This window comes from Pithys albifrons, chromosome 18 (genome assembly GCF_047495875.1).
Source record: "Pithys albifrons albifrons isolate INPA30051 chromosome 18, PitAlb_v1, whole genome shotgun sequence".
NCBI classification, from domain to species: domain Eukaryota; kingdom Metazoa; phylum Chordata; class Aves; order Passeriformes; family Thamnophilidae; genus Pithys; species Pithys albifrons.
Genome location: NC_092475.1, coordinates 3,068,651 through 3,093,132, shown reverse-complemented (window position 1 = coordinate 3,093,132; position 24,482 = coordinate 3,068,651). Strand labels below are relative to the sequence as shown.

General features: G+C 45.8%; 1 protein-coding gene across 1 annotated transcript in view; it reads left to right on the top strand.

Moving 5' to 3' along the window:
• COL20A1 (collagen type XX alpha 1 chain) overlaps nt 1–24,482 on the top strand; it is a 50,453-nt gene that overhangs the window by 7,743 nt on the left and 18,228 nt on the right. Inside the window, exons 4-22 of the mRNA XM_071572747.1 lie at nt 98–241; nt 472–627; nt 1,538–1,738; nt 2,950–3,105; nt 4,070–4,189; nt 4,367–4,531; nt 6,028–6,192; nt 7,545–7,717; nt 8,373–8,502; nt 9,000–9,145; nt 10,843–10,966; nt 11,438–11,577; nt 12,176–12,305; nt 12,829–12,971; nt 14,034–14,166; nt 19,633–19,775; nt 20,372–20,501; nt 21,018–21,074; nt 23,887–23,925. Of these exons, the coding sequence (XP_071428848.1) occupies nt 98–241; nt 472–627; nt 1,538–1,738; nt 2,950–3,105; nt 4,070–4,189; nt 4,367–4,531; nt 6,028–6,192; nt 7,545–7,717; nt 8,373–8,502; nt 9,000–9,145; nt 10,843–10,966; nt 11,438–11,577; nt 12,176–12,305; nt 12,829–12,971; nt 14,034–14,166; nt 19,633–19,775; nt 20,372–20,501; nt 21,018–21,074; nt 23,887–23,925 (2,595 nt within the window). The remainder of the gene's footprint in view (nt 1–97; nt 242–471; nt 628–1,537; nt 1,739–2,949; nt 3,106–4,069; nt 4,190–4,366; nt 4,532–6,027; nt 6,193–7,544; nt 7,718–8,372; nt 8,503–8,999; nt 9,146–10,842; nt 10,967–11,437; nt 11,578–12,175; nt 12,306–12,828; nt 12,972–14,033; nt 14,167–19,632; nt 19,776–20,371; nt 20,502–21,017; nt 21,075–23,886; nt 23,926–24,482) is intronic.

Genomic DNA, 24,482 nt, shown 5'->3' with positions numbered 1-24,482 from the left:
TAGGCAGACATTCCCTGCATTTCAGTGGTGCTTTGGTTACTGTCAGCTTAAATTTAAGCTCCAACAGGCTCTGAACTGTGGCTTCATCCCACCTCAGGGGACTCTGAGCAAGAAGTCATGCTGAAAACCAAGACTCCCAAAGCCACAGTGGGCGGGCTGAGCCCTCTCAAGGAATACACACTGCAGGTCTACGTGCTCAACGGCTCCCAGGAAGCCCTGTTTGCCAAGAGGAAATTTGTGAGTAAGTGGAGAAGGTTTTATTTAACCATTCAAAGAGTTCTTGGGAATGTGGGTCCTCAGAGCTCATCCCCTGATATATGCCCTGTAGACTGTATGGCAATCACAGAGCTTGTTACTGTTTTGGTTGGAAGGTTAGAAAGGAAGATGGTGAAGACCCAGGAGATGAGGGATGGACTGGGATTCACAGACCTGTCTAGGTGGACACTTTCTCTGTTTTTGGTCTTCCTACAGTAGAGGAGCTCAAAAATGCATCCCAGACTAGAAGTAACAGAAGAAACACAGGAGCATCAGGAAAGAATCTCACCTCTTTGGGCAACTCAGCAGCTGAGCACAGTGGGTTGGCTGAGGCCACACCACCACCCCTGAACACTGCCTTGACACAGACAGGTGGGTGCTCTGACCATTCCTGGAGTCACACTGGATTGATTTTGAGCCATGGCCTGTGCCATGCTACCATGGCTGGAGCATTAAGCTTAGCTGTCCCTAAACCCAATCCCACTCTCTCCCTGCACTATCTATTTCACTGGAGACATTCATTAAGACATGCCAGCCTAGTCTCCTCCCTTGGGTGCAGTTCTTAGGTACAGAAATACAGTAAACAACTTAAAAACATTTGCCCTCATACCAGCCAAGGTGAAAAAGCACCTTCTGGGGCTGACAGATTCAAATTCAGCAGATGTAGACATATCCTTCAACTAAGAGTGGATCCCTTGAGAACAAGCTGCTGGGGCTAGTGGTCCTGGTTCACTCAGACTCTGTGTCCCAAGACTGCTGGAGGTGGTCTACAAGAAGGATTTCTCAGCCTTCTGTGACTGTATATAACAATACAGAGTCTCATGTGTCTGGTGACAAGGTTTGCACAACCTCAAAAGGCAATTACACTTGATGCAAGAAAGATCCATCAGGGGCATTATCTAAAAAGACTTGCACTAGCTCAGGGTGTTTGCAAGTCACAGATGGCTGAGCTCTGAGAGTAACGGGGTAGGAGGTGCCATGCTATGTTTCCCCTGATTTATATTTTATAAACATTCATTGTTTTTCATCACCAAAGATAATGGAAAGAGCAAACTTCTGATGTGATCCATTACTAACTTGTGAGCCCACATACAGTCCTCTCAGAGGGGCAAGATTGGAGATAGTCTCTGTCTAGATACCTATTTGCATAAGTCTGTAGGACTTTTACCCTCTCTGAGCCCCCAACCTGTATCAAATGTGGTTTACATCAGTGAGGGAGTGGGGCAGGTTGTTTGGGGATAACACAATTAGGGACAATGGGATTTTTCTCTCTGGAGCACAGTAAAGGACAGAGCTGAAAAGAAAAGGCAGAAGGGGAATCAGCCAAAGAGTTCAGGAGAAACGACAAGAAACCAGCCCAGTGTGGAGACCAGTGTGACAGAGGCAACATCAACAACCCCCAAATCATCCCCACGCACTCCTGCGAACTCGGAGCGAGAGTCTCTAGGAAAGGAAAAACCCACAAAGGATTCATTGAGGCGAGGTGAGAGGGGTTCAAACATGTCTTGCTCCTTCTTCCCTGCTGTTTTCCCTAACACTCATTGAATACAAGATTTCTGTTCTACTCTCTACCCCCAAGATTTTCAAGAGCACAATGCTGCTGATGGTGCTTCCAATCACTAGGTCATGCTTTGGGAGCTGTCAGGGCTCACTAGAGGAATTAGAGTTATGTAGAACAACTTGGATTTTAAGGAAAATGGGAGTTAGGCCAGAAATTCCTTCCAGATGATTTAATTTATTGATTTTTATAGATCTGGCATTATTCTCTCTTCATGTTGTCATCTCCCCCTGCTTCTGGCAGATTCATGTAAGCATTTGTATTTTTCAGCAGGGCACCCTCAGCCACAGATCTTTCCAAGCCTTCAGAAGGGGAGGAGGACATCAGGAATGTTTGTTATCCAACCTGCTCCTCCTTCTGGACTTGTTCTTCATGTTTCACAGATAACTGATCCACGATGAGCCTTCACATTCAGTTGAGTCTATGATGGCTCACAGCTCTGTTGAAATGGAATGGGCCAGAGCATCCTCTTTTGGTTCCTTGAGTCCAGCAGGAATCCACATCTGTGAAATGGGATAGGAGAGGAACCTCTTTGGAACCTTGATGGGATCATCTGTTTCTTTCCACTAGAGATGGCAAATTCCCTATTTGAGAAACATTCAGGGAAGATGCATTCTATCAGCAACATGCTCTATCTTATCCTCCTAAGCTGTGGGCCTGGGGTGGGGAGAAGGGCAGGGCTGGAGTACCTGTGATTCCAGGAAGTTTTTACAGAGAGATTGGACTTAATATAAAGCCACAAAATAATTATAGCCCACAGGGGATCTCGTGATGGAATGGAATTAAGAAATCACCTGCAATTCTTGTTGACTTAGGCTAGATAAACGGGCTGGGGCTGAGATGGAAGGGAGCTGACAGCTGGCAGAGAGCAGTGCCTGGGTTAGCACATGCTTTCTGACAGCTTTAACCCGTTCTTTGCACAAGTGCAGCTGCACACCACTCAATTTCTTGGTACCAAGTTGGGTTGTCCTTGGCTCTGTGGTTTTCACAAGATGCTGGGATGTGTCAGACTGGCAGATGGTCTAATCCCCCATCCAGACAAGGCCTTACACAGCAGATCCACTTTTTATCTTCAAACTGAAACAGTTTTTCCTCCTTAAAATTGCTTCTCTCAATATCAAACCTTTCCCCCCCAGGTTCCCAGTTTCAGTGTGACACATCTGCAATGACTGATATTGTCCTGCTTGTGGATGGATCCTGGAGCATCGGACGCAACAATTTCAAGCTCATTAAGGAGTTTCTGAGCAATTTGATTTCCCCATTCAATATTGCCCAAGACAAGATAAGAGTAGGTAGGACACTCCCCTGTTTCCTGGCCTTGGAATGTCTGTGTTTGAAGGGGCCTTGGCCCCTTCTTCCTGTGGTTATGTGCTCCTTCAAGGAGCTTTTATTCCTTTAGGATGGGGTCCTAAGGCTGCTCTTGAAAGCTTTTCCCATCTGGTGGCAAGCTCTGGCCTCTAGTGGCTGTGAAAAATAGCTGCACAGTGAACAGACGTGATACCTTTGAGCAGCACCGGGTCGGGTGGTGTTGCTGAGATCATTTAGGGATTTGCTGCCTAGAACAGCCATCCCAACACTGGATACAGTGGCACTGCCACTTGGGGGCTGCTGTGAGTTCAGCTAGGAATGGTGCTGCTTCCAGCTCTGAGTGATGCTGACAGTCAGGATGTACGTGAAACAGGACTATGTAAATCCTTCTCACCCCTTGCAGCTGAAGTAGTTTGACCCTAATTAACTTTGAAACCTTAGAGAATACTTCTGATCATCATGATAGGGGTAAGTACCCATGTGGGGTCTGAGGCATCACTTTGCTGTCTGCATGACAAGGACCATAGAGTCACAGAATATCCTGAGTTGGAAGGGACCCACAGGGATCAACAATTCCAAGTTGTGACCCTGCATGGAACAGCCCCAGGAATCCCACCATGGGCCTGAGAGCATTGTCCAAACACTTCTTGAGCTCTGTCAGGCTTGGTGCTGTGACTACTTCTCTGGGGATCCTGTTCCAGTGCCTGATCACCTTCTGGGGGAAGAACCTTTTCCTAATACCCAACCTAAACTTCCCCTGACACAGCTCCATGACATTTCCTCAGAACCATGCAGAGAAGTGGACTTAGAAACCCAACCTGCTCACCTCCACTGCCTTTCATTATTTTGTATCACACTCCCCTGTCCAGCCTGACAGCACCTCCCCAGAGTGGGTCTCTTGCAGCTCACCTTGTCTGCCGTGATGCTGATGACCCTTTCCCTCCCCAGGGCTGTCCCAGTACAGCAGCGATCCCCGCACAGAGTGGGATCTGAGCACCTACTCCACGAGGGAACAGGTGCTGGAGGCCGTCAGGAATCTGCGCTACAAGGGCGGCAACACCTTTACAGGTAATTCCATCTCACAGGTCTCTCCTAAAGAACCTGTGAGGTGGCAGTGGGGGAAGCTGTTCCTACAGGACCATGTGCCCTGTGGGGACCAAGGCCACTGTGGAGCAGAGAAAACAGTAAAGGCAGAGGGGGTGCTTGGGAGGCTGCAGCACAACATCGACCTCTGCTCCTCCCCAGGTCTGGCACTGACCCACGTCCTGGAGCAGAATCTGAAACAGGATGCTGGTGCCCGGCTGGAGGCTGAGAAGCTGGTAATACTCCTGACTGATGGAAAATCCCAGGATGATGCCAACCTGGTTGCTCAGACCTTGAAGAACCTGGGCATAGAGATATTTGCCATTGGTAAGGTTTTAGAACAAAACCAACCTTCTTTTGTTCATCTTCAAACTGAAGGTTATGTTCCCTCAAATCTGCAGAAGCATCCTGAGGCTGTAAAACTGAGGTAGTGGGTAAGATCTCATTACACTGTAGCTAAGATGAAAATTAACTCATCTATTTGGCACAGGCAGTGTCTCAAAGGGTATTTTTTTTTGTTTAGAGAAATCATTCACATGAGAGATTTCACACCTCCCATCTAAAGACCTTTGGGAACCCCAGGGACCTGTGCAATAAAAACAATATTCTCAGCTGTGGAATTAGGCAAGAGAATATTGTATTGGGGATGGCAGGAGACCTCCTGTATAATTACTGTCTCTCACAACTTCCCATTTCTCTGAATAATAACATTATCTTCTCTTCACTGTCCAGCAGCAATAATGAGACACAAAATGGCCTTGAGCAGCTCTGTCCTTGATGACTACACAAGTTTGCTAGAGACTAACACAGGAGCAATAAAGTTACACAGAAAACTCCCCTAAAAGTGCAGTCCCCAAAAGTTTAAGTGCTAGTTTATGGTGCAAACATTCAAGTGAGAGTTTATTGGATAGGGTATCATAGCCAAGTAGCTGACACTGGGATTCCTTTCACGGGCTGAGTGGAGCTGCCAAGCCTCAGCTGTGTGTTGTGCTGCACACCAGACTAACACCTGTGTACGTGACACCACTTGGAGATCTGTTCTGGATGGAACCTTTGCCTTTCCTCTCTGGTTAGAGGAAGGTGATGCTGTTTGGTCCTTAGACATCAGGACCTGAGTAGTGATCTCAGTAGCACTTGGATTCTCACTGCAGGAGCAAGGGAGAAGGAGGGCAAAGCTGTTGGGGTAAAGGTTTTGGACTTGAGAAATCAAGTTGGATCCTGGTCTGGCAATGGTACTGCTTGGACAGTGTTAGGGAACCTTGAATGTAGCACTGGGAATAAAAATGGTTTGCAGAGGGTTAATCTGGATGGGGAGCAGAAGGAAAGGAATGGAGGATGCTCTGTGATGGAGTAGTTTTGCTAAATAAACAGGCTCCTTTTTACTCATCCCTGACTCTTGAAATGCAGTGTGATGTTCTGATGAACAACAGACTCTCTGTGTGGAGTGCTGGCACCTCATAAATATAAAATTGTTGTTTATTCATTCAGTGCTTTGCTCATTTATGCCAGCTGCCTCTCAGTTGGAAAAATACCTGCCTCCTGGTAGCACAGCCTGCAAGTGCTGAGGGGACAGGAAAACAGAAGGTTCACTAGATTGTCTCCAGGCCCTAAAGAACTTCTGAGACCATAGACATGAAAGCTCTTCCCAGCTTGGACTGAGGTGTTTGCTGCAGGAAAGCCCAGGACCACTAAGACACCAGCCCTCCACTGGAATGACTGGGAGGCTCTTCTTAGAGAGCAGGGGGGTGGTGAACCTGGGTCTGGGACATCCATTTTCTCTTCTCTGGGGAGTTTCTCAGCCTTGTTCTCTGCTCTGGTTGCAGGGGTGAAGAACGCGGATGAGGCAGAGCTGAGGCAAGTGGCCTCAGAGCCACTGGAGCTCACCGTGTACAATGTGCTGGATTTCCCTCTGCTGAGCTCTCTGGTTGGCAAACTCACCCAGGTCCTGTGCACCAGGATCAAAGAGAAGAGCAACAAGGAAAGCACAGGTGAAGTGAAGCCTCCTCAGGGAGGGCTGACCTTCTTCTGCTCAGCACCCACCTTCCTTTGCCATCAGGACTGACCCTTTCTCATGCCTTTCCCTCCATGAGATCCAGCATTCATTTCCACCACTTGTCTCCTTCAGTGCTGCTCTCCTTGCTCAGCCCTTTTGCTGCCTGACAATGGTCCTTGCCATTGCCGCCTTGTCAAGGTGTTGGCCAACTTCTCTTGTGATAGTTTTTTTTCTCAAGACCCTCTGGAAGCAGTTCTTCTACTCTTACCCTGCTGCAGACTATCTGCTGTCTCTAACATGTCACAGAAAGGCATCACCTGTAGATGTTTCCATTCTGATGCTCTTGGTTTAGGGATCTGCTTTTGGCCAATGAGCCAATGCAGGCAACACCAATTCCTACCAGGGGTTTGGATACCTCTTAGTGGATATAATCACCTAATGACAACAACTATGATTACAGGCAAAAGGGGGCTTGTTTTCCCTCTTCCTTTATCATTTGGTGTGATAAATGTGTTTTAACCCTCTCCTTTTCTGAGTTTTTTCCAACCAAGAGGAGGGGAAAATAGGCAAAAGAACTAATGTGAGAATATATTAGGGAGGTGTACAGAGGGATTGTGGAGGTAGGATGAGATGACAAAATACCTAAACACTTCTCTTTTTTCTCTACAAAACTTTAAATGGTGGATTTCCAAGGCATTTTCAAGTTAAAATCAAGCAGCCTATTTCTTTCCTTTACTGGCAAGCAGCTTGTATGATGGAGTGAAGAACCACTCCAGATGTTAGCTTAGATCCTCAGGAGAAATATTGTGTACACATTTCCATCTCTTTCTGCTCCAAGGTTGACCTAAAGAGAATGGGAAAGTCTAACTTTCAAGAATACTTTTATTTTAATGCTCTGGAGATTCATAAAAGTAAATTGATTCATCCTTATTAGTTTGTATTTATATGACATAACTAGACATTTTTCAAAATTGAAGATTAGGCTGAAGAAAAATGGGCCTCTCAAAAAAGAAACCAAAATAATTTTTGCTTGTTTGTTTTGATAAATTCTTGTGATTGAGGAAAGCTGGGTCATCCTTTGGATACAGGTAAAAATGCAGACTAGTGTTGAAAAAATATTTCCAGCACACAGCAAAATACACAGACTGTTCTCTATGGAGTATTTATGTTCTCTGTACACCCAGTTTTAAAACATTTATGTCAGAGCAGTTTGGAACAGTTTCTATACTCTATAGGGAAGGAGGTTGTAACTTGATTTGAAAAATGCCACTCATATTTATGAGCTGGAAAGTTCATTTGGCATGAGAAGTCTGACTGTAAGAAAGTAACTGTGTTTTTAATTCCTAGGCAGCACTGTGAAAGATTTCCCTGTGAACACAGGTCCCCAGCTGAGCCCCACTGACCTGAAAATATCAGCTGTGACCTCCAAGAGCATGAACTTGACCTGGAGTCCTCCTCTGAGACCACCAAAGAAATACCGAGTTGTGTATTATCCATCCAAGGGTGGTGCTCCCAAAGAGGTGAGAGGCCTTTCTCTGGATATCTGAGACCACCACATCTTCCAGATGGTGGCTGGGAATTAAGCAGACTTGGGTGGACAAAAAGAGGAGAGTAAAAGAATAGTTCTTGTGAGACATCAGCTAAAGCCAGAGATGAAATTAAATGCACAATGAGTGTAAGGGTGATGAGGTAATGGGGTGACAAGACAGAAGAAGGAATGGGATAAATATCACCTTGCTATAAATAGTGCAAGCCATGCCAATTCTGATTTTTCTCTTAGACAGTGTTATTTTCTCACTAATGTGTGTGGCTTGACTTTAAGAGGACACTCAGGTACAGAGAGCTGACAAGGATGCTCACCTGGGGTGGATATGACTTAGAAAAGCAAATCCAAATTGTTGGTGGATTTCCATGGATTTCAGGGAGAGCACAATTAGAGTCTGGTGCTTGTTGCATAGATCCCAGTCAGAGAACAGGAGTCCTTATCTCCCCTGGGCTCTCTGTTTTGGGGAGATGATAGTTGGCACAAAGCTCAGAGGGTGAGTGAGTTTCATGTTCCTGGGTACAGATCTACCACAGAGAAGCCACATCTGCTTGGGATGGTCAGTTCAGCCATTTCACTGCTGAAGAGCAGCTGCACCTTCCTGTCCTGGCAGCCCTCCCTTGTGCTTCCAGGTGGTTTTAGATGGAGCAGTGTCCTCTTTGCGGCTTTCCAACCTGACCTCACACACGGAGTACTTGGTGTCGGTGCTTCCTGTTTACGACACAGTTGTTGGGGATGGGCTGAGAGGCATCACCTCCACATGTAGGTCGTGAGTAGAGAGAATTATACTGATTATGGTTATGAAGGGTAAACAAAGCTCACTCTTTGACCACCTCAGACTGGAGCCTGATATTGTGTATTTTCCCTTTTCCTCAAGTTCAGTCTGTCTCCAGCTCTCTCTATGGAGATGTTTAGAATTCAACTGGGCAAGACCCTGAGCAAACTGTTCTTTGAGCAGCAGATTGGACCACAGACCTTCAGGGGTCCTTTCCTTCTACATAATTCTGCAGAGCAGTTCACTGACGTGGCAGTAACACACCCTGCTAGAAATATATTGCCACCCCTTGCTGTTTTATTTATCCTTGGGCTCTAAGTGAATGAAACTTATCCTCTGTAAAGCAACTGCTTCACTATGTTAGTTGTGGGGTCGGTGCCCATCAGCTAGAAATGGCTGCAGCAAAGCCAGGTGTCCTCTGGGTTTTGAGCTGTTCCAGACCTCATCCACTGAAAGTGTCTTTCTGCCTTATTTTTCCCTTCAGTGCCTTTGTCCTCCCCTCGCTCCCTGCGCGTCTCTGAGCTGAGCCACAACAGTATCAGGCTGAGCTGGAAAGCAGCCCAGGGAGCCACACACTACCTGGTGCTCTGCTCTGCAGCCCCTGAAGGAGCAGAGGACTACACAGCAGAGGTAGAATTCGTGAGAATTGTAATATTGTTTTTTTCTCTGCCTGGGCTGAGTTTAGTGCTAGGTCTAACCTTTGTAACTTGGTATCTTGTGGTCAAGGAAAAAAAAAAGTATCAGAATTATTGCCAGAAAGATCTTTCATGAAAGATTTTTTTATGGTGTGTCTTAGAGTGATTTATAACTGTGAGGGTGGGAAATTAAGGCAAGGGAGAGATCTGACTGCCTCATGGGGTCCTGGAAACCCACGCACTGAACTCACTTCTTTGCAGCCCCCAGTGTAATCACTGTATCCTTGAGGCTGTGCAAAGTGCCTTTACTGTGTTTATCTTTAAAATGTTCATTGAAGATGTGTCAGGGCAGTTTTTACTGACATCTGAAACAGACCTATGACTGCACATGAATAAAACTATGCCTGATGGATGGAAAACCCTTAAAAACATTTAAGAACCCCTTTGCTGTGCATTTTAATGAGCTATCTGGAGTACCTGTAAGCTGAGGATGTGAAATTTTTTAAAAAAGGGAGTGGGAAGGAACATGTGTGTTGCCTCTTTGACTCAGATTCCCTCCCGAGTGCAAAGCAATAGGGACAATTGCAGGATGGTTTTCAAAACAGAAAAGTTAATACTTGTACTCTGCTTTCAGTGCATAACTGGTTTTTTTTCCCCAAGATTCAGAACACCTGAAGTGAGATAATTTAAAGTTGTACAGCATATTAGAACATTTCCACAGTTACCTGACCCACTCACTGTAAGAGTGCAATGCTCCAGAGCTGTGGGATGTCTGGAATACCGGTATTAAAACATTCCCAGCCTCTTCTAAACTGTGCTCGAATGTGTGCAGACCCCTGAAGGTCTCCGGGGTGTGTTTGCAGCGAGCAGGCTGTGGGAGGAGAGCTGTGCCTGTGCCGTGTTAGCAGCAGATGGCAGCAGCCCGGCTGCGCTGGGGCTGCCGGCAGCGCTTCTGCCAGAGCTTTCCATGGGACTGGGAAAAGTGGGATCATATCGCTCGCAATCCCCCGATCCAACGCAGAACAGCAGCAGTGTCATTTTCACATGAGATTCATGGCTCTTCGGAGCCGGGCAAGGAAAGGTGCTGTGTGCCTCCAACACATCTGGTGTCCCTAGGGAAGAGAGGCAGAGCACCTGCCCAAGCGGTGAAGGGTCTAGAGGGGAATCCACATGAGGAGTGACTGAGGTCACTTGGTTTGTGCAGCGTGGAGAAGAGGAGACTGAGGAAAGCCTTCATCACTGTGTGCAGCTTCCTCGTGAGAGGCACTGAACTCTGCTCTCTGGTGAGAAGAGACAGGACCCAAGGGATCAGCTGGAGCTGTGCCCGGAGAGGTTTAGGTTGGATATTAGGAAAAGGTTCTTCACCCACAGGGTGGTCAGGCACTGGAACAGGTTCCCCTGGGAAGTGGTCATGGCCATAATGCTACCAGGATTCAAGGATTATTTGGACATAACTCTGAGGCACACAGTCAGGTTCTTGGGGTTGTCCTGTTCAGGACCAGGACTTGGATTTTGATGATCCCTGTGGGTCCTTTCCAACTCAGGATATTCTGTGATTCTAAGACCTAAAGTGGAGAAGTTGCTTCAGAGAAACCAAAGGGACCGTGACCTGTGTTTCTGTAAGGTCCTGCTAAGTGCACTAACAGGTACCCCACAGCTGCAGGGTACCCCAGAACACCTCTCTGCTGCCAGGTGAAGGTGACCCAGCCCGAGGTGCTGCTGGATGGGCTCTCTCCCAGCACTGAGTACTCCATCGTGGTGTATGCTCTGTACGGGGAAGATGCGAGTGATCCCGCCAGCATCCAGGAAACCACCTGTAAGTGCTGCTGCTGCTTAGTGAGTTGTTATTAAACACTTAAAGTGGGAGAGATGTGCTAAATGAGGTGCTTCCCATATTGTGCATGTGGTTTGTAAACATGCTGCCTCTTCCCTGCCTGATCTTAAACGAATATTACTCCCAGGGGGGATCTGTAATTACATGGTGAGCTGTGAAAAAGGCGTGATTTTCCCCTGGTAAAGGGCTCCTGAAAGAGTTGTTCCCTGAGGTCTCTTTAGTCTGCAGAGAAAAAGGGAATTATTTGTCTGTTTCTTCACCTAAAGCCCAGGTAGCCTTTCACAAGCTCCCAAATGCATGTGTGGTAGTGACATAAAATGCTTAGTTTTCTGCATGGTAAACAAGCCTCTTAGTTCAAGGTGGCATCATCTAAGAGCAGTAGGAGGCAAACAGTGGCATTGCCATTGTGCAGCCTGCGAGTCCTCAGAGTGCTGTCAGTAACTGTTGTTGCAGTGGCCTTGAGCCCTCCCAGATACTTGAGCTTCTCCGAACTCAGCCACGCGTCTGTTCGGGTCAGCTGGGAAGCTGCGTCTCCAGCAGTGAGGGCTCACCACGTCACCTATGTTTCCAGCAGAGGGGGCAACGCTGGAGAGGTGAGTCCTTGAGGGCTGGGAGGAAAAGAAACTTAGGAGGTCAGATAAGGTCTTGTTCTCCTTCCATGGTTCAGGGAGTGCTTGTCTGCTGGGAGTGTTTTAACTCTGAAATACTAAAATGGCACTTTTGATGCAGTTACCACCCACGTGCTGACCTCTCTGCAGCTGTACCTGTGCTCCTCTCCAAATCATAGAATCATAGAGTGGTTTGGAATGGAAGGGACATCCTCTAGTCCAATTCCCCTGCGTTGAGCAGGGACATCTTCCACTAAATCAGGTTGCTCACGTTCCTGTCCAATTTGGCCATGAATGTTTCCAGGGATGGAGCATCCACTACCTCTCTGAATAACTGTGCTAGGGTTTTACCACCCTTGTAAAAAAATTTCTTCCTTATATTTAGTCTGAATCTACCCTCTTTTAGTCTAAAACTATGACCCCTTGTCCTATCCAAAGAGGCCCTGCTCAGAATTTGGTTCCTTATCTTTTTTATAAACTCCCTTTAAATACTGAGAGGCTGCAATAATGTCTCTCCTCTTCTGAACAACCCCATCTCTCTCAGCCTGTCTCATGCAATGCTCATACAACTCCTCCACTGCAGGTGGAAGTTCCTGGCACTGCAACATCCACTGTCCTGAGACCTTTGTCCTCCCTCACCCAGTACTTCATCAGTGTCAGATCTACATATGATGAAGGAGATTCCTTTCCAATTACTGGGAATGTTACCACCTGTAAGTAGGAAATGGTAATACTTTTGGTCCAATTAACAGGTGACAAAGTTGCTTTGTGTGTGTTTGGTGGGGATGTTTCGAAGACTGGTCCCAGCCACTCATGGCCAAAGCCCTTGCACAAAGCACAGATGGCTGCTGTTCTTTGTGTGTGGAATATGTCCAAGTGTGTTATGCTCAAAATGAGGTGGCAGGAATAAACAAAAGCAGCAAATGAAGAAAAGCATGATGTATCACTCACCTCTGTGTCCTTGAGAGCCCTCCCAGCCTTCTCTTCGCAAAACTGATGTGATATGTGTCCTCTGCATAAACAAGATAATCGCTCTTAATTAGAGCTTTAAAAATAATTTACCCCTCTCTGTCCCAATGACTGTTGTCATATGGGTCTGAAGAAGTGACAGACAGGCTGGTCTCAGACATCTGCTTAGTTGATGTTTTGCTCCCCAGCCATCTGCTCCCCACCTTGGCTCCAAGTAGGCACTGTCAGTGCCCACAGCTCAGCTCCTTTTCCTTGTGCATCCCTCAGTAAAGGTCCCCCCTCTGCGTGCTCTGAAGGTTACTGAGCTCTCTGGAAACAGCCTCCGACTGCAGTGGGAAGCTGTCGCTGCCTCTGATGTGGTTGTCTACCAGATCAAGTGGAGCACAGTGAGTGGAGAGAAGCCTCAGGAGGTATGGACCCACACACAGCTCTGGGGGGGCTGGTTTGGCTTTCTGTCGGGTTGCTGGCTCTGAACTCACCTGCAAGAGCAGCATAGGGTGGTGTAAAACTCAGGTAAATGCTCTCAAACAATTGAACAATTCAGCAGGGTCTGGCTTTCAGTGGAGCAGTCACCTTGAGAGCTGGAAGCAGGAGGCACAGCAGGGCAGAGACCCACAGGCTCTGGGAAGATTGTAGAAGGGTTCTGGAAAACCTCAAGGATGAAATTTAATAGGGACAAGCAGAAAGTATTAAGCTTAGGCAGGAATAATTAACTACAGGTATACAGGATGTAGAACAAATAGCTAAGAAGCAATTCAGTAGAAAAAGATCTGGGGTTGCAGAGAATCACCAGCCCACAATGTCAAGTTGTTGTGGACAAGAAAAAGACAATACTCAAGTATTTATAGCTAGAGGTATTGCCTCTAAGACAGGTGAAGCTACTTCTGCTCTCCTCAGAGCTAGTAAGCACTGATACATTCTGGATACTGCTCCTCAGGAAGGATGAGGTCCAAGTGAGGAGCACACAGAAGAGAATGACCGGAGACAGAGCTGGGGCAGGAGGGGCAGGGATGGACCAAGTGACCTCTTCTATCTTAAATCCATATTTTCAACATGAAGTCAAACAGCAGTTCAAATAGTGGCTTAAATACACAAGTCTCTCCTGCAATGCTTCACATTTGGGCTGGAATGAGGTGCACTGGGGGTTCTGTCCCCAGCTCTCCTAAAAGCTGAAACTCAGCAAAGGGATTTGGTGCTCCAGGCAGGCTCGCTGCCTTGTGTCAGAGCACTGTGTTGTGCTACTGAAGGAGATCCTCAGTATAACTGGGCTGCAGTACATGAGCATCTACTCTGCATTAATCAGGATTGGAATTTTGTCTTTGCTTAGATATGTGCAACCCTAAACAATAGACTTTGCCCCCAAAGCCCAGTGCTAACTCTTTTGTGCAACCTCTGAGCCAGACACTTGGAGGGCATGAAGCAGTTTGGGGATGTCTGGGAATGTGACTGACTCATTTCTTCCCCTGCTGCAGCTCTCCATTGCTGGAAATGTGGCAACAGCTGTCCTGCCAGATCTGCAGAAGAACACTGACTACAAAATATCCATCTGGGCCTATTACAAAGATGGTGCTCGAAGTGACACAGTTTCTGTTCATCACAGAACCAGTAAGTGATCAGTGCTTGGTATCCACAGCCCAAGGATAACAAACAGGCCATGGAATGCCTCAGAACTCATCACAGACCAGCAACTCAGACCTGGTCATCTCCAGTTCTGAAAACCCAAACGTGAATGTCTAAAAGAGGCTACAGATATTTAGCCTTTTGTCCCCAAGTGTTCCCAATTTGTCCTGACAAAAATAGGCTGGGCAAACACATCAGCCTGGTGCATTTGAGAGGCAACTGACCCCCTTGCATGTGTTTGATGCAGAACACATTGCTGCCCTCCCTCTGCTTCTGTGCAGTGTATTGATGCCAATGAATTGGCTTTCTGCAGGGTGTTCAGCTGAACGTGTCACTGTGCTGCCTAATGAATGTTTCCTGTTAGTAGCTTGTTAAGGAGTGTGAGGATTTCTTCAGCTGTGTCACTGCTTCATCTGAGGACACTTAGAAAAATGGGAGACAATCCTGGAGGCAGACTCTGCCCTGGAAGCATTATCTAAATCTGGCTTTGTATAGGCAGGATAGGAGGTTACAAAGTGGCACTCCCAGAGGTGCTTATAATTAATATGTGTGTAAAAGGGCTTAGTTGGCAGTGAATGGAATGCAATCCATTCAACAACAGCAGTCCCCCTCCATCTCTCAGCTCTCAACCTCCTTTGCAGAAAAAACTCATTTAGGCTGGTGTTCAACTGATAAAGCTCAAAGTAAATGGCAGTCTTGGAATAGGAAGCTCAAGTTTTATTAATAATAAATAGTAATAACATTTGTTTATAGAAATCTACCTCAGACAAGAACCTCGGAACTACATACTGACAAAGAAAAAAAAACAAAAACCAAGCATCCTATAGGCATATAATGATAAATGGACAATTAAAGCTGTTTAGAGGGTTCAAAAAATTATTTACTGTTTTAAGCCATGAGTTATGAAATGCCAGCAGAGCTCCCACTGCACATGACACATGATGATGCCCTTCTAGGCACATTGGAACAAGCCAGTCCTTGCTGTTGTTGGCACTCCAGTGGGACAGGGGAAAGTAATTTGGTTTCTGCTTGTCAGCTGCTGTCCTTGTCCAGGAGCAGGGATGCCTTGGGGATGTCAGGCTTTGCCTTCTGCATGAAGAAAGCCAAGCTGCTCCAAGAAACCAGGTGTGCACTGGGCAGGGGGCTCAGGGCCTGGGTGCTGCTGCTTGGTTTGCATGAGCAGCCAGGGCACTGCCACACTTCTCCCAGCCAATATTTGCACGTGAAATCAATGTTTTTGATGGTAAAGCTTTTTTTAATGTTTGAAGTAAGAAGTGCCCACAGAGAAGTGGCACAGGAGAAGGGGTGGCTGGTGGTTTCCAGTGCTGGTCTTGGGCAGTTCAGAGGAAACTTGGGGGTGGCAGAACATTGCAGAAGCCTTGTGCAAAGGATGTATGGGAAGATGTGGCACTATGCAGGACTCTGAGAAATTCTGGGATGTGATTATTCTTCAAATCTTCACTGTTTCAAGCAGAAGATACCACTTTGTACTGTGGTGAGTGGTCAGGATATCCACAGTGTCAATCTGCATGTCAGAGCTGGTGAATAGTAACTCATTCAGCTACAGCATAACTCATTATGCTACCTGGAAGCCCAAACCCCTTGGTTTGCTTTTTGAGTCTCCTCCTCTTAATTTTTACTATAAAATGAAATTCTGGGGACTGAAACATCAATTAAAGCTCTCTGGTTCTCCTCAGAATGGCAGGCTTTGGGCTGCAACCTGGTGAATGGCACTGATCAGGCTGTGCTGAACCAAACCAAAAGTACATGTTAGAGGAGGCTGAGAACCACTCTTGCTTTCATCATTGCTTTTCTCTTGCTTTCTTGGTAACTTCTCTTTATGTAGGAATAGGTCAAGTCACAAAGTTTTTCTTCAAAATGTCTCAGTAGAATTTCCAAGAAATGCTGAAGTTTAAGGGCAGTGACTGAAGTGAAACTCAGCAGGAAGCACTGGTAACACAAGATCCTCTCTCTGTCCTTCATCCTCCTGGGAATACTTTCTTCTTTGAAGGTGAAGGAAAAAAAATGCCAGGTCAGAGCAATGCTCTTTGCGTGCTGGTTTTGTGAAATGGAACCGTGTTCCTCCCCTGGGGGTGAGGTGAGAACACCAAGTCCATTTTATTCAGGACCACCAATCCCCATTGTCCCACCTGAAACACCCACTCTGAGACCAAATGGTTTGTGCTTAGGGGGCCCTGCAGACACCAATCCCTCACAGAAACGTCATCCTCTTATGAAAACCACCAACATTCATCACTGTGATGTGTCATTTGGAAGGATTAAGAGGAGGTTTCTCATCTTTCTGGTAGCAAGAAAGGTTGTTTCAAAGTTATGGTTTGAGATGTGTCACTTTATGAACTCAGAATGGATTTAGCAGGAAAACAAACAAAATTTGGAGAAAGTGATGTGGGGCAGGATCCTTCTTGTCTTCTCATCTTGCTCAGCACTTAGTGTTTAAGTTGTAATTGTGTAATTTAATATTTAGAGAGAGCAAGGGAAAGTAAAAAATTGTTTTGGAGTTAAGGTGTAGCTGGAAAGGCTCATGTCATGTCTCTCTAAATAGTTCTTTTTGTTTGTTTTTTGAATATTTAACTATTTACATGGAGTGAGATCATTACAACATAAAAAACTGAGATACCTTAATTTGATTCCCACCACCAGTGCCAGGTGGTCTGGGTGTCCTTCTAGGAGGAGGACACCCTTCCTTTCCCTGCTGCTGTGCCAGAGAGGGAGGGCTGGGATCCCCTCCCTCCTTCCATGGGGCTGATCCCTCTCTGCCATTGTCTCACTCCTGTGTGAGTCTGAAACCCAAGCGAAACCCTGGTGCCAAAGGGAGTGCTTTAGTTGTCACAATGTGCATGGAGGATTTTTTCAATTCTTAGTTTTGACTAGGGGGTGGAAAAAAAGTTTAGGATTATTTTTGAGTAACCCAGTTAGCAAACCTTTCACTGCAGACTTTTCAAGAGGCAGAGCAGGAACAAAAGCACTGATGTATTTCCCATGGACAACAAAATTGTTACCATGTGATTATCCACGGGTTTGATGTTTCTTCTTGTCTCTCTGTTATATTTAGACTGAATTCTCATTTGGGTTAAGAGCTCTCCTTTCAGTCTGTTGTATAACTTGTCAAGTGTAACAAAGTCCTTATCCTTGACCAAAGACTTTACACAGTGATCACTTGTCATACTAATAAACAACATTAGTGGTACTCAAAACCAACACAAACCTTCCATGCAAGCATGTGGGTGTGCAGATGATGCTTTCTGGGAGAGGAATCTGCTGGGACATGGAGGTGTTGCTGAGTGGTGATCCTTGGAAAATGCTGGAAGGGGTGGGCTTTGGTCCTGCTGAGAGGCAGACAGGGACCATCCTTTGTACTGAGGGAGAGTTCTTTCATCCAGGCTGAGGAAAAGGAGCTTGAGCAAAATAAAGCAGTCCTGAAGGGCAAGGAGAGAGCAGTTTGCATGGGAACTGCTGCTTAAGCTGGGCTGAGCCACTCTGGCTGACTTTGCACAGAAGTGTAATTACCAAGTTATGTGCCCTGTTCCTCCAGCTAAGGTGTGCCAGCAGCATCTCCAGCTGGGAACTGGTAAATGTCTTCAAGTTCCTTATTCCACTCCTCAGTGAGTTCTTGTAGCAGAGCATGCAGGGCAAATAAAATGGATTGAAAAGTGGGGTTGAAGCTTCAACCCATGGTAGTGAGGGAGAAAAACCCCCATGGCTTATATTGAATATATATAATAGTCATTGTAGATGAGCATTTTGATGGAGTGGAGTCCAGTGTTTTCTTCTCATTTGAATATGTGCCTGTGATGCTGGTTAGACCTGAGGCAGGCTGGGATTCCTCCTGGGAAGGAGCAGAGGTTCAAGAGGTTATCGAAGACACAGATGGTATCCTCTGTGTCAGAGAGGCTTCTATCCTCCTGGGCAGCTTCAGGAGGTGACCTTTCCCTTGGCTGTCACATCCATGCCATCAAATTTTGTCAGGCCTGAGGGCTTTCCAGAGTAAAGTGGACTCAGAAGACTTTCCCGAACTTTCCCTTCGAAGTTCACTTAAGCAGAGTCTTCACTTACCTCAGCTGAAGTAAATAGCCAGTGCAGGCAGCAAAGATGCAGACACACAGCACTGACTAATAATAGAGCTGCTGAAGTGACTATGCCTCCCACACTTATTTTCTTCTCTGCTCTACCTTGAGGGAATGCACAGCAACTGCCTCCAGCCTGATTCAGCTGCTGCAGTCTTGGGTCAGCCTCAGTAAAAGTAAGCTCATTTTATACAGAAAAGGGAAGGAGAATCAATGAAGATGCAAATAATCCTCACTTAACCTGTCCTCTAAGGTCACCCCAGACTTTGCAGAAGATCCTTACAGGTAAAACTGCAGAATAGAAATCTCATTGCCTGGGTGTGTGTCCTTGACTGTCTTTAGGACTCATCCATCATTTTTAGCTTCTTCTAAAGGAATTCTTCCTTTTCTGTGTCCAAGACTTCTGTGTCTTCACACCAGCATGGGTTCAAGGCCAGACATGTGCCTTTCTGCACAGCCAGGCACTGCTTGGGATCAAGCCCCAGGAGCAGATGACCCCATGCTGTCGAGCCCCCTGTTTGAACTGGTTTAGCCCCCTCTGCCTTTCCTTTACTAACTCTGTCTCTGCTCAGAGAAGTCACTCCAGCATAACAGCCTCTGTCCTCAGGTCCAGTTTGCTGCACAGCAGGAGCCCAGGGAAAGAAATACATTTACATAATTAAGAATTGCTCAGTTTTAGTTTTTGGCAAAGCCTTTTCTGTCTGACTGTGCTCAGTCCATCACCTATTTGGATCCATCCATACGTCACAGGAGAGGGCCAGAGAAGTGGAAGCACCTTGGGCACTGCATGTGACCCCCTTCTCAAGGCTGTGGGTGTTGGTGTCAGAAGTACTAGACAAAAATTATGGTGTGCTGGTTGCTCTGGGTTCTTTTTAGAGTAATTTTAAAACAGAAGGGGGAAAATGGACAGTATTAGAAACTATGATGGATTAATTTTGACATGTGATCCAGGTTTAATTGGCAATAAAGCTGTTTGTCCAGTATGTCTCTAGATCCTTAATGAAATTCAGTCCCAGTTTGGATCTTTATGAAGGATATGCTTTGGTCTGTTTGTCTGTGTTGTATACAAAGGATCTCTTTGCCTTGTGCTGCTTGACGGTTTCCCAGTTCCAAGAAATTTTCCCATGTCCTAGGCTTTGAATTGCTGAATGCTTGAGTCGTGGTGTGTTGCACTTAGGGAATCCTCATCCCTCCAGCATCTGTTTTCTCTCTTGCTTGGTCCCCAAGGCTGCTGTTTCTGCCCTGAGTGTTGGTTACCTGCACACAGAGCACTGAAGTGTTCAGAAATGGGCCTGGAAGCTGCTGGTCCCATTTATGGGCATCACTCCCTGCCTTTTCTGCTGTTCACGTTTAATCCTTGTTGCAGATTCCCGGAGCCCACCCACCAACCTCTTCATCGACTCTGAGACCCCCACAAGCCTTCAGGTGCACTGGACCCCCCCTGATGGGCGTGTACAGCACTACAAACTCACCTACAGCCCTGTTTCTGATGCTGGTGCCCAGCAAACGGTAAATCTCCAGATCCTTTGTCAGTGACGGTCACTGGACCAGAGGGACGTGGGGATGTCATGCCCAGGGGAGCTCTGCTCACTCCAGTCAGGTTTGCCATAAGGATATCTGGTTTGCAGGACTACAAAACTAAATTCCTTCTTGCTGGTGTGTTGCTTTGTAAACACTTCTCCAAGGCTTTTTTGTAATTAATACACTTATGTCATCAAAGCATCTCCACTCCCTGAACTGGGGTGGGAAATTCTTGGAGGCAGAGGGGTGGAAGATAAACCTACTGCCCCTCTGGCTTAGGGAGGTTAAACATCATCCTTTTAAAACACAGATTTTCTACTTAAAATGCAGACTTGGTTACCCTGTTACAAGGCACTTCCTCTTCATTTCCATGGGGAATATTGGGGTCTTCACAGAGGTGAATGCTTTTCCCTGGACATGACTAGTCCAACAGCAAGAGGCTTCCTTGGCTGAATGGGGCAGGGATACCACCCCTCATCCCAGAACTTCACACTAGAACTCCCATATCTAATTTCGAAGTGTGAATAAGAGCTAGAATGGGAATCCTGCCCAAGCATTTGGCTCTTTTTTTCATCCCCTTTTAGATCATGGCTTCTGGCAAAAGCAGCAGTGTGACTCTGCAGCCACTGCTGCCTGACAGAGCCTACAAAGTGACCATTTCTGCCATCCACTACACGGGAGAGAGTGAGAGCACATCCACGACAGGACGGACAGGTGAGTCAGAGCTGCATCTCTCCATAGTCCTCCAGACACCAGCCTTGAGTCAGGCTCTGGCAGGGCAGCAATGCCTTACCTGCACTGGGCTCTGCCTGAGGCCAGGCTTCTGCTCAGCAGGATAGACTCCTCACCTTGAAAAGTGAAAATCCTGCCCCAATTTCTTCCTCCTGTGCATTATTGACAGTTCCAGGAGGAGTGGGAAGGGATAAAGGCATGCCAGGTCTCGAGCCAGGCATTGTGGTCCTGAATAACAGAGTTCATGCATGGCATCAAGTTGTGCCAGGGGGCATTCAGGTTGGATATTAGGGAAAATTGCCTCACTGAAGGAGTGGTTAAGCATCAGAACATGCTTCCTGGGGAAGAGGTGGGGTCACCATACCTGGAAGTGCTCAAAAAGTGAGTAGATCTGGCACTTTGCCATACAGTGGAGGGGACATGGTGGAATTTGGCCAAAAGTTGGATCTTGGAGGTCTTTTCCAACCTTTATGATTCTATGATTGTTTTCTCTTTCAGCTCCAGTGTTCTCTAAATTCCCTTCGATACGAGGATTTGTTCCACCTAAGCCAGAGGGTAAATGTAAAGTTCCTCTTTGTTGTTGTTGTTGTTGCTTTTAATTCAGTAGCAAATGGCACAACGGGCTCTGCACAGCAGCAGGAACAGATCTGTCACTTAGTTATTGACAGACACCCTTGGGGACTGTCCAAGGACAATTAGAAACCACAGAACTTCTAAAAATCACACTCATTTAATAAAGAGACTGACAGTATTTTTAGGATCTCTGCACAACTTGACCAAAGTGGAGTGAAGAAAAGGATGATGTGTTTCAAATTAAAGTTCCCTGTAAAGTCCCTTATTAAATTTAATTAGCATATGTTCTCATAGCTGATATAAAGCAAACTATGAAATAGATTAGAAAGCAATGTTGAATTAACAGGGTTATAAAAATGTAGTAAAAAGTGAATACAGATATTGTGTTAATGCTTTCTTTTCTTGACTACTTGAAACTATTATCCAAAGAAAATTTCAGTTTTCAGATTTATTGAGGGAAGTTAAGACTGAAGAACAAAGAAGCTTAGAGGAAAAAACAATGTTAGTTTTTCACCAACAAAGAACATATCAGATGAAGTTTTCAAATGGTTTATTGAGGTGTTCAGATCACAGTGGAAAAGTCCTGTGAACTTTCAAGCAGAAAACAATCCTCCCATAAGGCTGATGAGTCACCTTGTAGAATTTAATATAGCTGCTTGGCTATGAAAGTTGAAAAGACAAGAGAAGAAATATTAAACTCTGTGTGTTTTACAAAGAATTTTTTTTGAAGAAGGGGAGACGATATGTAACAATGCTGGGAAAACAGTTGGATGTGCAGTAAAAAGACTCCAATATTGACATGTAACCAAATTATTGAGAGAAAGGGTCTGATGTTGCTGAAGTGAATTTTTAGTGTACAGTGAATAACTGCATTGGGCTGGGATTTGGAGAGAAAAACAAACAACAAAGAGAATAACAAGAGAGCAGGAATCCTAGGCTGGAAAGTCTAGGGAAAAATCTTCAAAGTAGAAGCAAAACTGCCAGTGTAAGGGATCCCTGCCCTGACTCTGAGATACTTCACCTAAGCTGAGCATTGCCAGATCAAAGAGTGTGAGCAATCCCAGTGCCTCCAGCCTGGGAAGGAGGTGAAAGTTGCCAGGGATGTCAGTAGAGGGACCCTGGGGCCTGGGCAGGGTCAGAATGAGCTCACTGACTTCCAAGCAAGAAAATCAGATACCTGGAAAACGGGCAAGTTTATAGCCTGCTTATACGACTTTGGGGGTATTTAATTTTTGGTTTTTAATTCACCATTCCTCAGTTCCAAGGAGGCTGTAGAGGGACTTTTAAAAGGGCAGGTGTAGATCAGATATTAAGAAGGAATTCTTTGCAGTGAGGGTGATGAGGCACTGGCACAGGTTGCTTGGAGAAGCTGTGGGAGGCCCATCCCTGTTCAAGGGCAGGGAAAGAGCAGTGTGTAAGCAGCAGATGTAAGTCAGGTTATCTGGAATGCAGGACATTGCTCCACAACCAGGGGCTGGTTAAGCTCAAAGAGATGGTTTTGAGGCTCAAGTTTTGGAACTGAATTCTGTAGATCCATTCAATAGTTTTAGACCCAGTTCTACAAGAATTATGGTGTGTATGTATAAAACTAAGCAGTGGGTTGAACAGTGGAGGTCATGGCAACTTGCAAATCTTTGTGGTTTAAATCTTGGCTTCAACAGTCACAATGCCCTCATCATAGTTTTGGGTGCCCTTTCTTTATCGTGAAGAATGGTATTGAAACTCCTATAGAGTAAGGAATCTCAGATCTCTTGGGAAGGGTAAGTCACCCCCTTCAAATTCTTTACACATTTTGCAAAAGTTAGGTATGAAAAATTGAAAGGCCTGATTTTCTGCTGAGGTACAAAATGGCATTGATGCAAGAATGGCAAGGCTATAACAAAGCTTCAATATTATGGTCTCCTAGATTCTATTATACTGATGACCTAGAAAACCATCTGAGAAACAGCCAATCTTGTCAAGTGTCCTTGATTTTCAGGGACATTTCTCATTTTGCGTCAAGCATTCCCTTTGTCCCAGCTCCATCTGGCATCCATGGCCTGGCACTTACAGGGCAGCAGATAATTGAAAGTAGCATTCATGAGTTGTTTTCTAAAGCACCCACTTACCTGAGCCTTTCAAACAGAGGATGTTCATAACCCTGGTGCCTCCTGTTCCAGCTTCACATCCCAGTCTCTGCTCCTCTGGTTTTTCTTTCTGTCCTGTGACATCTCAGGGGAGTCATCAAGGGACTTTCTGAAAGATAAACTGCAAAACTTTGCCAAAACTCTTTGTATTTTCCTGAAGAATTCAAAAGCCAAACTCCTGAGTGGAGATAGTTTTGTTTTGTGTGTTTTGAGTTTCAGGTACAAAATTTGGAACTGCAGATATCTTTCTTTTACAACACCACTGAGGCACTGTTAAAAAAGGATAAAGTGCTTTGATGTCTGTTTTTAAAGGGAAACTTGCCAAACATGATGCTTCCTTGTATTTCATATCATAAGGTGCCAGGTGAGTTAGTCAAAAGAAAGTGATCATGAAGATGTTTGATGATGAAAGACAGTATTTTTATTTTTGTGATGGGAAAGCCAAGAAACAACTTTTATGTTTGCATAAACATAAATCCTCTCTTTCTCCATAAATATATATATAAACAAGGTTAAAGTCCGGGCTGTGATTTAAGCTGCAGAACATTCTAAGTTTTTCTGTGTTTTTCCTTTGCTTTGCCTGGAGGAACTGTGTTCACTTTGCTTCCATAATCCCCTGCTGTCTCTTTTGCCTCTAACAGTTTTTCCCTGTTATTTTGTTCTCACAGCCTGCCCCACCATCACCTCTCCCGAGGGCTCCGTACGAGGTACAGTAGCAAGTCAAGCCTTGCTGGTGTTGGGCTCTGACTGAAAACACTGTCTGGGCTTTGGGGACATACACAAGAGATGGGTGGGGAGGGTGAGGGCAAAGTCTCAAGGAAAAGGGGAGAAATGTGAGAACCAAAACTGGAAAATATCCTTTATCAGGCAGAAGAATGTTCTGCAGTACCTCAGTTGGTATTCCCTGCTGCTCCAGCAGCTCCTGCTCTTGGCTGTTAGTGCTTAATGCCAGGATTTTCACCGGCCTTAAGGAGGTGAAGCTTCAAACAGCAATTGAATGTCAAGAGGATTTCAATTCCTCGCTCAGAGAGGCTCCTCAGTCTGTCAAACACTCAGTTTGTCCCCAGAATCACCTTTGTATCCTCTGGAGGAGGAATAGATGCCAGAGGAGCTCTCTGCATCCAGGCTCTATGGATTTTGCTATGGCAGCAAGTTTCCATTTCTCCTGTCTGTGCCATAACAGCTTGTGGGGTACACTCGAGTTTGGACAGTCTTGCTGCTGTCATGGGTCCAGGGATTTACAGCTATTGCCTTCTCCATGCTA